The 14428-nt window shown below is 39.5% G+C and overlaps 1 protein-coding gene across 3 annotated transcripts; it reads right to left on the bottom strand.

Annotated features, from left to right (window-relative positions):
* Positions 1 to 639: 639 nt before the first annotated feature.
* Positions 640 to 13422, bottom strand: LOC146310931 (transcription factor Sp3-like). Of its 3 annotated transcripts, none has more exons than XM_084742258.1 (9): positions 12823 to 13422; positions 12437 to 12534; positions 11604 to 11834; positions 9860 to 10462; positions 7652 to 7864; positions 7329 to 7533; positions 6767 to 6956; positions 5510 to 5706; positions 640 to 1790 (listed from the first exon to the last, which is right to left on the bottom strand). In XM_084742258.1, the coding sequence occupies exons 2-9, from the start codon at positions 12503 to 12505 to the stop codon at positions 1546 to 1548; spliced, it is 1953 nt and encodes a 650-aa protein (XP_084598384.1). In that variant the 5' UTR covers positions 12506 to 12534; positions 12823 to 13422; the 3' UTR covers positions 640 to 1545. The 3 variants fall into 3 exon arrangements, with proteins under 3 accessions (XP_084598384.1, XP_084598383.1, XP_084598385.1); XM_084742257.1 differs by having other exon boundaries at positions 12863 to 13422; XM_084742259.1 differs by lacking the exon at positions 12437 to 12534 and having other exon boundaries at positions 12863 to 13422.
* Positions 13423 to 14428: the final 1006 nt, after the last annotated feature.

Genomic DNA, 14428 nt, shown 5'->3' with positions numbered 1-14428 from the left:
TGACCAGCAGTCTTAGCTTAGCATAGAGACTGGACACAGGTGAAAACAGCGAGCCTGGCACTGTACAAAATCTGAAATGTAAGTGAAATCTAGCAGTTTTACAAAGGGTTATGTCCTGGATACGCTTGTAGTAATACATTGATCAGGATAGGTATATCAATTCAATGTTCAACAATCTAATATTATCAATCCCAAATAAAAATATCTATATCATCATCTTTAAGATACACCTTTATCTTGAAAAAAAAAAAAGCCTGGAAGAATTAAGTCATAAAGTGAATCAGAACTCTTTTCTAACAGACTTTGTGATATCGGCTTTGTTAAATACTCAACTCTGATTGGTCAATTACAGCATTCTAAGGTAATTTCTCTATAGCAGACCGTTGCTATGGACACAGTTCTGATTATACACCCTGGAAGAGCAATAAAATCATTCTAAATCCATAAAATCATTTTAAATTAACATTTTAATCAAATTGATTATTTTGTTAAGTAACCATGTAATACGCAGGATAATGTACAGTGAGCAGGTCATTATCGTGGAATAAACCCCTTCAGGACGATTCAAGATCCCTATGTTTTTTGTTGGGGGCCTGCATCACCCTGACAGGGTTTATTTCATTAAAATGACCTGCTCACTGTACATTTTCCCCTTACATATCATATTGTTGTCCAAAGAATCGATATAATATAGTATCATGATGAAACTTAAGATTTACACCCCTGGTACTGGACTATTTCTTGGCTCGGAGCAGTCTCCAGAGGTTGCCTGGCAAACTCCCTAGAACATAACCCCCAATAAATCTGAACTGCCCACCAGTGGTTTCACATTTACCACGCCAACAGCTTCCATCCCATCTATTTTTCAGCAAAAAAAGTCCATGTGCACATTTACCAAATTGCTGAACTATTCCTTCAAAGCCAAAGCATTCATTTATGGCAGCAGCGGTGCAACAGTTCGGCGTGGATGTGGTGCTGCTTCCAACAGACCGCTTGGTTTTGTCAGAACTCTCCAGAGACACAAATTCAATCATTCCAGAGAGGTTCACTACTTCCTTTTCTCTCTTTTAGAAACTCCTCTTCTTCCTCCTCCTCCTCCTCCTCCTCATCACATCAACACATTTATCTCCGTTACAGTTACATCATCTGCAAAGCTTAAAAAACACATGCACCTCCAGCATTTTATACAAGAGTATGATACAAAATAAGGCATTTCATTGTGTTGCGTATTCATGTTGTGTGTTGAGTGTTAATACGTTTTCTTGTGTGTGTGTGTGTGTGTGTATGTGTCTGACTGTGTTTATGCGTGTACATAGCGACCACATTTTAATGTTATTTTTTTGCCCGCCTATAAAAAGACTGCAAAAAACAAACATAAAGTCATGATAACTCTTACTTAAAATATATATATTTGTCATATATATTTACGTATATATTCATATGTAAAAAACAAACAAAAATAAGGTAAGAGGGAAAGAGAAAAGCCCAAGAGGTCCCTGTGATAGGCCAGTTCTCAAAAAAACCACCGCACCCCCATTCACCACCTCATTCCATGACCTCACCGGGCGCCACCGTGACCAGCTGTAAAGGAATCTCCTGATTGCCTACGAGGTCGTGGGTGGCGGTCTGGAGGATGAGCGTGGTTCCGTCGGCGGTGATGACGGTGTCGGTGGTGGGCGGAGACGTGGAGGGAACGCCTTTTTTATTCTGGTGAGTCTTTATGTGCTTGGCCAGGTGGTCGCTCCGCATGAACCTCTTGGAGCACTCTGTGCACACAAACTTCTTCTCTCCTGTGAGAAACAAACACAAACATCAGACCGTGTGCAGGAGTAAAAAAACACCTTCACTGGTTTAAAAACACAAACTAACACTGACGGATTGATGGCGTGGACAAATTAACTTAGTTTAAATCCAAAATACTGGTACTTATGTGTATGTTGGCCAATACATAACAATAAACTGCAGTGCAGAAAAGCCTAAAATGTTTGGATTCGGGTTTTTTGGTTCCTTAACTTGTATCCCACATCATTTTCACAATTCAACATACTTCCCTTCTGAAAAATCTCTGGGGAAAAAACAACAGCAATATTCTGTAGTAATGAATGCAAGGTTGTAAAAGTTAGCTTTGTTAGCTAACTTCATAGCAGCAGATAATCAGTTGAAATAGTCAGTACTTGTACTGAATAATGGAAAAAAGCTGGCAAAAGCCAACAGTAATGGATAACTGGTTAAAAACAGATAAAAGTAATGTATAAATGATTGGCATATTTAGCAAAAAGTAATAAACACTGTAAAATAGCTCAATGTAATGAATGAATGCTTGAAAAACTTAGCTTAGCAACTTAGCAATGGATAAAGCGTTAAAAGAGTTGACACTACCAAAAGTACTGTACAGATGCAGGGCTCAACAATAAGGACTGCCCTTTTCCCAGGGGCAAGTAAAATGCCATGTTGGGCAAGTAAATCTGGCAACTCACTTGTCCAACCCTTAAAAAAGCCTTAAAGTATTCTGATAATCGATTAATCATTAAAGTAATATTTCATGCAAAATGTCAGAAAATGTTGTTTTCAGCCTCTCAAACATGAAGATTTCCCACTTATCTCCATTTAATCATCATATTATATTATCATCATCAATTACCATATTAAACTAAATATCTGAGTATTAGACTGACAAAATGAGACATTCAAAGACAACTTGGGCTTGAAAAACTTGGATGCACATTTTTCACTATTTTCTGACATTTCATAGACACATGAAACATGGCAATTAACTTAAGTAACTCTTGTTAAAACAGTTTGTTCATGGGCATGTAAAAATTGACTGTGGGCAAGTATAGTTCCCAAAACTAAGCTAAACAGTTTCTGGGAAAAAAAATTCACAATATATACTTTGATATGAACCTCCCTGAATACCAACATCTACCTCCAAAATCTTTTATCAGACAGAACATTACACAGCGTATGTTCACCCAAATTACAAAAAAAAATGTCTCACATACATTTACTGGCATCTATCAATGCAGATAATTTTGAGTCCAAGTCTTGAGACAACTGTCTAACATTTCTGCATCCACCCCGATACAGCAGAGGTGGATGGGATTTTAATTTTTGGGCTCAATCACATTTAAAAAAAAAACGTAACCACAACATTTCTTTGTGGAAATAGTGTCCTGATGCTCTTGATAATGCAGTAGGGATCACAAGCAAAGACATTCATCAATGATGCTCAATATCTGTAAAGTTAGAGCACTTACTTTGTTCTGTAATGTCAGGTCTTTAGCTCTCCCCTTTAAACAAAACAAATGCTCAGAACAGGAAACTGAAAACTTGGTAATGAACCCTCTATCAGACAAGTGTTAGTTTGTTGTCAAGGCTAGCTCGGTTTAGCCAAGTTAGCCTTACTTTTGGCAAACTAGCAACAGTAATCTGCTTCATGCTGATGTATTGAACAACAGAATAGTCATTTTTATGTCTGCGTTCACCCCATGACTGTTTGCTGGGGCTCTGTATAATTGTCCTTCCAGCAGATTTTAGTCAGTACAACCACATCAACTTGTCAAACACTCTCATGATTAGCCTACGGCATTACATTTGAAATCTGACTCCTGTTGCTCTGTGCTGCAACTCTGCTGCTGCACAGAGGACACACATTCAGTTTATAAATGTAGTGTTCGTCATCCAACTAAACGCTGGTAACACTTAGATGGTGAAGCAGTGGGCAAGAAACGAATCTGTGTATCCCTGAACACTGTGTACAACCAGTGACACCTACCAACACAGCAAGCCTCTAACCCAGAAAACAAAGAACTTTGAGTCTCTGTGAGCGATAAGGAAATCCTACAAATAAGTGAGAAAATATGTTTTTTTTTAAATTCAGGAAAAACAGTCCTTGTCAACATCTGAACATGCCAGCATGTGTCCAACACCAACAAAGTCCTGGCAGAAAATGATGAAAGTCTGAGCAATAACAAAATGAAAAAATACTATGATAACATTTACACTTTACCGGCCTTCTTATTTTCTAGACTGAACTCAGAACAGGTGCTGTACAGTGAGTTTTAGCCTTAATATGGCACAACAAAAGCACCAAGGTGTGAGGACACTGATCAATACACCTGTTACTACATGACACAATAGTTTTTTGTTCACAGTTATTTTCACAGGTTACAGTAATTAAAAACAAACACTATGTAGTGATGTAGGTGACTAAAATGTACTATTGAGCTGTGTCTAAAATTCCTTACCAACATACTATTTAGTGTGCTAAAACACGATGTGGGATTCTTTAGTTTGTCAGAAACCTCAGTATAAAACCAATAGTTCACACGGTTCATACTGTTACAGGGGAAATATTACAGTATGCAAACCCTGGACACTACAGCAGCAAACATATCCCACAATGCAATGCAGTAGCAATGACAACAACAACGTCAGTGATGCTTCAGTTTAAATTTGATTAAGGTTTCACTTTGTTAAGTGTAATATATATCTATTAATATTATATTTAAAATCTAGTTTATTGCTGGCACAGGTTACCATGTTTAGGCTGAGCAGTGCTTCTGAAAAGAATTATGCTACTCTTAATTTACTCAGAAGTATAGTACACATTTTGGTAATGCAGTGAATAATATCAGGTCTTATTTCTTCAGATAATCCTCATCAGGACAGTTAGTGTTCCTTCATATGGGCCTTAAACATTAAAATGATAAAAATCTAATTAAAGCTGCATTGATAAATTATTTAGTTTAATAATAAATCCTCATCAGAGATGATCTGAGCCAAAGACTGCCTTAGAATTTCTTATTAAATCTAAATTATCCCCGAAGGGACATTTGTCTTGCAGCCAGATGGAACACGAAATTTATTTTGGACACACAAAACATAATGAAATCAATAAAACACCCACAATATTTTACTTAATAAATGATTAATATTATTCTGATAACTTTCTATTTATTGACCTGTCTTTCACACCAAATCAAATCATTTTGACTGATACTGCTAAGGCTGTTTAGGTCATTATAAAACTAATAAAGGCTAGTAAAATTTATTCATCTCCCTCTAAATGATTAGTGTAAGCTGGATTCAATCTTTGGTGATTAGCTGCATCATTCACAATTTTTGGAGCAGCTGCATTTCGTCATTTTCTCACTTTCAAGATGATGCTTAACACGTCTTATTACTCACTGTGTAATCAGAAAGAAAACACGGGCAACCTAAGACAAACATCTACGAGGGACATTAAAACACTGTGGAATCTGCTGTGTTTCAACTGTAAACAGGAAAATGTACAAACTTTGTTTTTGTTGACACTCTGCCAACATTACTGTTTTCTACTTATAACTCACTCCAAACATAAAAAATGTGTTCATTTGCTTGATGTTTGTGTTTCCATGCAACAAAACAACAGGCAGTAACAACAGAAAGTACTGAAAACAATCAAAGGCTTGTAGATCTGCGTGAGGTGATTTGAACAGAAACCAGATTCATTTGAGCGTCGTCTCACCTGTGTGTGTCCTCCTGTGTCTCTGCAGCTCGTCGCTCCTAGTGAATCTCTTCCCGCAGAACATCCAGTTGCAGACGAAGGGTCTCTCTCCGCTGTGCCAGCGAAGGTGAGCTCGCAGATGAGACGTCTTACCGTAGACCTTCCCGCAGCCGACGATGTGGCAGATATGCTGCTTCTTCTTCCCCATGCCGGATCCTCTGTGAAATGAGTGGAAAACACAAATACACAAAATTTAACACAAAAATCAAAGTAAATGAATGCAAAAGCTGAAAACACACACAAATGTGCTAAATAATAAAACAATGTTATATCACTAAATACTCACTGACAAAGTATGCATATGCTTTCTGGATTTGCATGAATATGCATGCAAATATAGATTTGCATAAAAACCTGAGTTTTTCCACGACACATGAATGGCATTAAAACCCAGTTGAACAACTTAAATACAGAAATATAAAGCTGCATCATTTCCAGACACTAGTTTCAACTATAAAGGAACAGAGAAGCTAATTTGGCGTTTTGAGACATCAAGTGTTTAGTACAGTCGATGCAACATCTGGGTGTTGTCTTACAAAAAGTGTCACTAAAATGGATTTTATGGTTGTATTAAATCTGGCTGTAGCTGCAAAAATGCTGTAATGTAGTTTCTTATTACTGTAATTATGCTGTTTAATGATGTTTTAGGACATCCAGAACCTTTAGCAATTCTGAATTAATTTTTAATCTTCATTTTAAAAGGGACAGTTTGAATTACTGTATGAGGTACTTATTCCTAGTCAGTGTTATTACCTACACTAGATGCCGGTGGAAATGCCCCCCATTTGGTGAAGCAGAGAGGAGTACCAGCACAGAAGCTAAGCAAAGTACAGCTGTGATCAGGTTCAGCAACAAATGGTATTTCAGCTGCCTTAAAAGACCCTGTTTTTGAGTACACACCATATTTAGAACATTTTCACTTCTTTACTTTGCTATCAGACAGCCTTTTCTGACAGGAAACATCTGTTATGTCAGCCAAATATCGCTCTCTCTAAGCCAACCAAACCAACCAAACACCCATGGAGTTTGGCAGACTGCTGCTGACCCAGTCCACACCAGTATGTCACTTAGCTTCTTACACCAGTACTCCTCTCTGCTTCTCCAAACTGGGAGTGAGCTGTAAGTATAAGTACCCCATACAACCCAACCTCAAATACTCTGAACTATCCCTTTAACAAATGTGAGCTTAACACCTCCTCCTGGCATCTGTGTGCTCACCTTCCTCCAGACTCTTTACAGTTGGGGCAGGTGCAGGCCACCCTGCGGAGCCTCTTGCCCTCCCCGCTCGGCGTCTCCATGTCGTCGTCTCCCATCTGTACACGCAGGTTGTTCAGGTCGCTGGGGTTCAGCGTGGAGTCGCCGCTCAGCTGCCACTCCTCTGAGTCTGGCTCCTCCTTTATCTGGATACCTGGACCAGCAAAGAAGCAGCATATTCAGGATCTTGTCAAGTGATTTAAATGAACAATATGCATGTTCTGCTACTAAGCGTCTCTCTCACATTAAAACACGTTTTCCTGGAAATCATAACAACTAGCTGTAATTAGGAAACACTTTGTTAACTTGAATAAATTACGGATTTCTCTGAGATTGAACATGGTTAGAAACATTTGGATAATGTAAGTACACAGCTCAACAAAATATATAACCATTTATCTAGGTTTTTAATACATGTTAATATAGAGATATGCATATTATAACCTTAACACAAGAAATGTAAGATTTGTCCCTAAAAATGAAGAATTGTGTGTTAGGATGTGAAGCATGTGTAGTTGCCCCATACCAGCTGGACTGTTTGCATCCTCCCCTTGTGTGTACTGAACTCCACTTTGTGTTACAGAGTTCACCGTGACCGTCTGGAGGTTGGGCAGGCTGACCTGGCCTGTCTGGCCCAGAGGGAGGGTCTGGACTGGTGCTAAGGTCAGCTGCTGAGCCTGCCCCTGACCCTGGGGCAACTGGAGTCCCTGGAGTGACTGGACACCCTGAACCTACACAGACAGATGGAACATTTGTTAGTAATCTGTCATCTTTAACAGCACAAAAAAAAAAACAAAAGATGCTACTTGGACACAAGAGGAAATGTCTTGCACACTCTCTGTAGGTTACCTGAAAGGTCTGCCATTGGATTTGTCCAGTAGCGGTGACGGTTTGGGCCTGGATGAGGAAGGTCCCCGGGTTGACCAGCTGCACGCTCTGCAGAGTCTGACCTGCTGCTGCATTCAGGTCCTGGCCCTGAGCCACCTGGGCTACCTGGGCCTGACTGTCCCCAGACAGCTGCAGGATGGGCTGCGAGATAGTGGTGGCATTAGAGGATGACACCTGCCAAGAGGAAGGAAACAGAAAAATAAATTACAATTACACACAAAGACCAAGAAAGCAACTTCCTGCATTTCTCACAGGCCAATTTGGGGCTGAATGATATACTAAAAAAATTATATTGTAATGATGTGATGACTATTAAAAAATCATGATGATGTTATGTTGGTTTTCATACATCTCTGACCAAACAGAATTATAATGAAGCACTGTAGTGCTGCAAATATTTTACCTTAATCAATAAATGGCAGCTTCTGAGATTTGAATATTACACTTGGCCATATTGCAATTACCATGATTAACTGTGCAGTCCTCAGCCAAGAATGTATTGGTGGATGTTGACCATCAGGGTGGGGCACACTAAACCCTTGACAGCTGGTTGCACAACAGCCTTGCATTCATAAACTGAAATCTGATCATAGGAGTATTTTTTTCTAATCTATATGGCAGCACATTAATGCACCATTCTAGCAGTCTGCACTTTCAATTATAGCTACACAGTATATGTGCAAAGTAGAAAATCCCCAGCAGGAGGAAAATCTACCTAAGTGGGTTGGCCAAATAAATTCTGGGAAATTTTTAAAGTGGTTCTAAACCTTTGTGGCTTGTGACTCCTTAAAACAAAGCAGTGTCCTCTCAGTTCTCCATCATTAGAGCTGGGCATCATTCGAAATTTCTAGATACCAGTTCCAGTGCAATACCTCAGTTAAATTTAAGACTTTTTAAGATCATTTTAAGACCATTATAAATGCAGTTTAAGACCTATTTCACATCCATAATGGCCAAAAAGTATCTGTACAGTTAGCGTCAGTCGTTATTGTTTCAATGTTTCATTTTGTAGTTGTTGCAACATAATCAATACATTTAAATGACCTGGTTTGTGACAGATATCTATTCTGGTCGTCCACCAATGTATTGTTGCTTTGTTTTATGTTTGTACTCCACACCACAAAGTCTAGAGTCATAAAATCTGAATCTGAACAATATTTTCCCAAAAAACATTTTAGATTTAATGTTAATTTCATAATTCAATTAATTTTTAAGACGAATCATATTCAAGACATTTTAAGGCCTAAAAATCAGCTTTTTGGATTCTGGACGTTTTAAGGCTTTTTTTTTAAAGCAAACCCCAAAGAGAGGAGACACTGAGGCCTACATCTGCTCCATCTTTATTTTTTTCATTGGCTTTGGAGTTTTGGAGAAAAATATCAACATATTTGGTTGTCCATCCCCGGCGTTAGACTGGTTTCTCTTTATAGACAGCACCATGCTCACATTAGCTAATGTGCATACCATATGCTCGTGCTCCGCAGTAATTTTAACGGACTCTGATCACAGTGACACTTGCTTCCAAGATTTTCCCAGGCAATGACACAAAGGTTGATTCACATTTCGGGGGAAAAAATGCACAGAGGCCTTCACAAACGTAAATCATTGATTTCTGAATCAAATGATATTTGGTGTTCATTTTGGCAACAAAAAACACAAAGCGATTTCTTTTGGCCTGGCAGCCCACCAGACCTGTAAAATAATGAGGAAACTGTAAACAAGAACAAGACTTTTTTTTAAAATTTAAATTAACAACAATCTAGTGAAATAATACACGTACAAGTCTACAAATCTGACCAGACATTTAATTCCAACTTTCAGTAATTGGCAGTTTCCAAATCTCAAATTTTGGCAAAGACCAAAAAAATTTGGGTTTAATCACGTCATCAGTTCTGGTCTTTCTAGTGTAAACCATTTTTTCCTTCTAAGATTGTCTCATTTAAAGATTTTTAGACACCTGCCAAGAATGAAGTTTTAAGCATCACACAAGGAAATAAACTAAATTTTGTGTAACAGAAACATTGATTTTCTTCTCACAACTTAAATTCTTGGAACCCATCAGATTTACCTCAGGACTGTCCTGACCCCAGGCTGAGAAACTGCTGCTTTAAAGCACACATGCTTGACACATGTACACATGACATGGTGTTAAAAGACACACACTCTGACCTGGATTTGCTGCAGGTGGTTGTGGGAGTTGAAGTTTGCTGACGAGGAGGGGTCCGACACGCCTGCAGACACAGCGGTTGCTTGGGTCAGAACCCCAGTGCCGTCGATGGTCTCGGGAAGATTGGAGGAGTTAGAGGAAGAAGTGGTGGTTGGCACGTAGAGTTCTGGGTTGGCGCTGGCGTCGCTCACCGTCACCAGCGGCTGTTTGGCGCCAGCGTCCTGACCCTGACTCTCCAATGTCTGGCCACTCATGATCAGCTGACCTTCAGGTGTCACTCCTGTTGCGATGGGGACTGTTTGCGCTCCGGTCAGCCCTAGAGACTCCAGATCCAAACTGTTTATAGGGACGAACGTTATGTTGCTGGGCAGCCCTACAGGTACCGTGCTGGTGTACGCTGACCCACCAGCCAGCGGGACACCTTGGATTGACTGTACTTGCCCCGCCTGCGTCAGGAGGTCTGTGGTTGCCGTTGTGGCACAGCTGATCCCGATGCTGGCTTGGCTACCATCTTGGAGAAGCTGGATCTGCCCTGTGCCATCATCTAGTCCCTGTGTCGAGAACCCTGCAAGTGTCCCATCTGCATTTTGGATCTGAGGGATGACCTGGAAGAAGGAGCGACAACTCTGAGTAAGATCATCACCTGAACAGATTACCTATTGTATCTTACAAGCTGTTCATTCCTGGGCCACATGTGACCACATTCTTTCATCAGTGTGTATGCCTGGGCCACACTGAAGTGCCACCTACTCAACTGACCTCCTGCATTGTAATGTAAATTATGTGTTTGGGCTCTTTCAGCTGCCAGGATAAGCAGCGGATGTAAGATCTGATAATCAATTCATCATTAATAACTAATAAGATACAAAATGCAGTCTTTTTAAGTTTAAGTTTAATTTAAACTATTCTAGCAGCACATAAGTTATATGAAACATTAATTTAGGATGCACAAATGATTCAAACAATGACAATAATAAAACAATAAGGCTTTTATTCAAAACGGCTGCTCTTGTTCGCCTGAAATGTCAAATTCAACAAATGGCTCCACCAAACAAAACAATGTCCTATGGGGTGCAATTACTGCCATTTGTAGACAAACAAGACAGACCAAACCAAACCATGAGAATATCTGTGCGCTCTGGAGAAATGATGCACAAAACACATATTATCAGTTAATACTTGTAATTGGTAATCAGTTCAATCCTTAGCTGCTTTTTAATGGTTCAATGACATTATTTCTTTCTTTGTGTTAAAAACAGTTTGTCCCAGCATGTTTCCTACTACTGTGGGAACAGCAGTTAAACACAACGTATTTTGTGAATGCATTTCTTTGCATATTGATCTGAAACAGCTACAGCAGATATGTCATCATTCATGCCCTCTTGTAAATTTACGTTCTCTGTCATTAACGCCTTTCTTCGTCACCTGTGATATGAAAATATCAGATTTCCATACAGTCAGACAGTCAAAATACTGCCAGGCTACTGAAAGTGCAGGTAAAGCAGCTCTTTGTATAGAACGGCCAAATGGACAGTAATGAATATCCACCTGACAATAACCCCAGTGTTTATTTGCATATAGAGCATGAAAGTTGGATCCGATCAGAGGTGGTCACTCAAAAAGCATCTCAAGACACACTGCAATGTCAGGTGTGACCCAGGGATCTTGCAAGTCACTGATTCAGCCAGGACGCATGTTAGCACCAGGTATGAACAGCCTCTTGAAAGTGTTTCTGTCTCTTTTTACCTGATACTGAATGCCTGACACCCCATTGGCTGCAGCCTCATTCCCAGACGCTGTAACATAAATGGGCTGGCTGGGAAGACTCCCAATAGGAAGCACGTACTGCCCGTTGGACGTGACAATCCCCGAGTTTGGAATGTGAACGACTCCCTGGTCTTCCTTCCCGGTTGTGACGGGGGTTAACACCTCCCATCGGTCTGAACCCGTCAGCTGGATGGCTGACATATCTGTTGTCTGGGAGCAAAATTAACACAGATTAACAAGGACAGATCATACATCAAGATTCAGATTTGATCACAGGAAAAGGGAATGAGCCTGGCTATTGTCTGTAAATCAGTTAAGGATTCAGAGCCTGTGCTGACATATCAAAGAGGGAGTAAATCATAAATCATAGGCAGTGGGAGATCATGTAGGATTTGTGCTGAAGCAAAGGATGGACGGTACAACAGCCACCACCAACACACACAGAGAGAAGATAACAGGCTCACAGAGCAGGGTGTGTGGGGGATGGGTGGCTATTACAACACAATTGAACGCTACTGTTTTGATTATGGACGCTAGCCTTACAATATTATCACACCCCAACATCCTCCCAGCCTGAAGGTACGCCGGCTATCTTCCAGCGAGCCGACCCAAGTGACTGACTTGAGTGTCCTACCCACTATGGGCGGGTTTTACAGGGGTAAAGTGGGTGGCCGTTATTGAGGGGAACACAGGAAGTGTACGGCTTTCACCCCATGCCATCAAAATTTTAAAACGTGTGAACTTCATGCTCTCAAAAACACAACCAGCAATCGAAAGCAAGCGAGAAAGACGAGCTAGAAAATGTCGGATACCTGTGTTTCCGCTGCGCCGCCGGGTTGCAGAAACTCGCTTTGACTGCTGTCCACGTCCGCGGACGCCATTTCTCCTTGTTTCAGAGGCTGCTCTGGCGCTAGCAGGGAGAGAGGGGGAAACTCAGCAACAAAACTCTGTAATCTTCAACTCCTGCCTGCCAGAAAAGCCCGCAAAGCATCCCCACTCTCCAGTCCAAAAGGAGCTGACTGCGAAATTCAACTTTGCAGCGCAGATTCTGAGGCAATTTCGGCCCAGATTGACTGTTTACTTTGTCAACTCCGTGGCTAGGCAGCTAGCTCTGTTAGCTAACCATATCTAGCTAGTTAGCAGTAGAGCAAAAGATAAAAAGACGCAGCTCGCTCCGCTGTAGGTTGCACAAACTCACCGATTAGTTGCACGCTTCGATGCGCTAAATGTTTACGTACCAGTCATAGCGTGAATGGTAGTAACCGGGAGGATTATCTGATCAACTAAACTCCAAACATGATTATTTTATCAAAGGCGGGCTAGTGTTGATCGGTGAATTCGGGTCGATTTTTTTCTATTTTGATTGACGGTGCGGGAAACACAAAAAGGTGGGACTAACAAGCTTGACCGTCGAATTTGCATCACATTACAGGACGTCCCGCCCTTCTTCTCTAAGCCGATTGGCTAAGCGCGGAGTTCGGTACATGTCATTGGCTTATGTGGATTTCAATCATTTTTTATAGTACGTGTGTTTCCTGTTTGTTGTTGAACGAGACAAGAGAAGGAATGCAGTTGTTGAATTCTCAGCAGAGATTCTTGGAAAACAGTGGTGTTTGTGTCGAAGTTAAACAATTAATGATATTGTTCTCATTGAAAACTAAGTTATATTTTCTAAATCTTGGTTGTTGTTGCTATTTAGTGCGTTTTCTTTCCGTCATAACACTGCATAGACGTACGATGAGAGTTAGTTTTTAAAGTTTTGGGTACTTAATGTTCACTGTAGGTGGCTTGCATTACAACCAGAGGTGGTTTAAAAAAAAAAAAAAAACGTATTACATTTCCTCAGTGACTTGTCTGTGTCCAGTGTTAGAAAAGACATACGAAGGTAGAAGTAGCGATACTAAGTTTAAAAAACTCTTACAAGTAAGACACTTGCATTCGAAATCGTATTAAAGTAAAAGTATAGAAGTATAACCCGCAAAATATACTTAAAGTACATTACTAATTATACAGTATCCCATCTCAGAATCATATTATTTTACTGGATTATAATTAGTGATGCATTAATGTGTAGGGCAACACTGCTTCATGTTGAAGCTGGTATAGATGAGGTTAATTTTAATTACTTTATTGTTGGGTAACTTAACCTATAATGACATATTTTAATTGTTGATTCATTTTTTGTGTAATAATCTAAATTCACAAAGAAACTAATGAAGTAATATTGAAGTAAAAAGTACAATATTGCCACAAAAGTGTCATGGAATAGAAGTATAAAAGAGCATAAAATGGAAATACTTAAGTAAAGTACAAGTACCTTAAAACTGAACTCAAGTACAGTATTTGAATAAATGTATTTAGTTACATTCCATAATCATTAGTGTCCCAGTTTATTTTGTGCTACAATTGTCCCTATTAATCCAAAGAAAATTCTCATAAGTAATTATTTTATACCAGTGCATGATATTCACAAACAAATATGCAACCATTGTTTCAGCAGATATAAATAAAAAAAAACTAAAGGAAAAGAAAAATACATCAACTACAGGAGTGATAAGGTGTATAAGGAGCAAATGCAAAACAACAGGGCCTAACTGAATAATAATAGAAGTAACATAGAAAGAAAGAAAGTTAAAGTATAAAAGAAGTATTGACAATGATACTAAAAAGTATGAAGTTATTTTCCACCAGATAATTAACATGATGTTGCACATGATATCATATGTAATATTGTGTATGATACATGAAGTAATAGTGCACATGATAGTGGGGGTAAAATAATATAACATGATAATGATAATGAA

This window comes from Lutjanus erythropterus, chromosome 18, assembly GCF_056507025.1.
Source record: "Lutjanus erythropterus isolate fLutEry1 chromosome 18, fLutEry1.hap2, whole genome shotgun sequence".
Taxonomy (NCBI): Eukaryota; Metazoa; Chordata; class Actinopteri; order Lutjaniformes; family Lutjanidae; genus Lutjanus; species Lutjanus erythropterus.
Note: the sequence above shows the minus strand (reverse complement) of the source record. Positions and strands in the feature narration are given on the sequence as shown.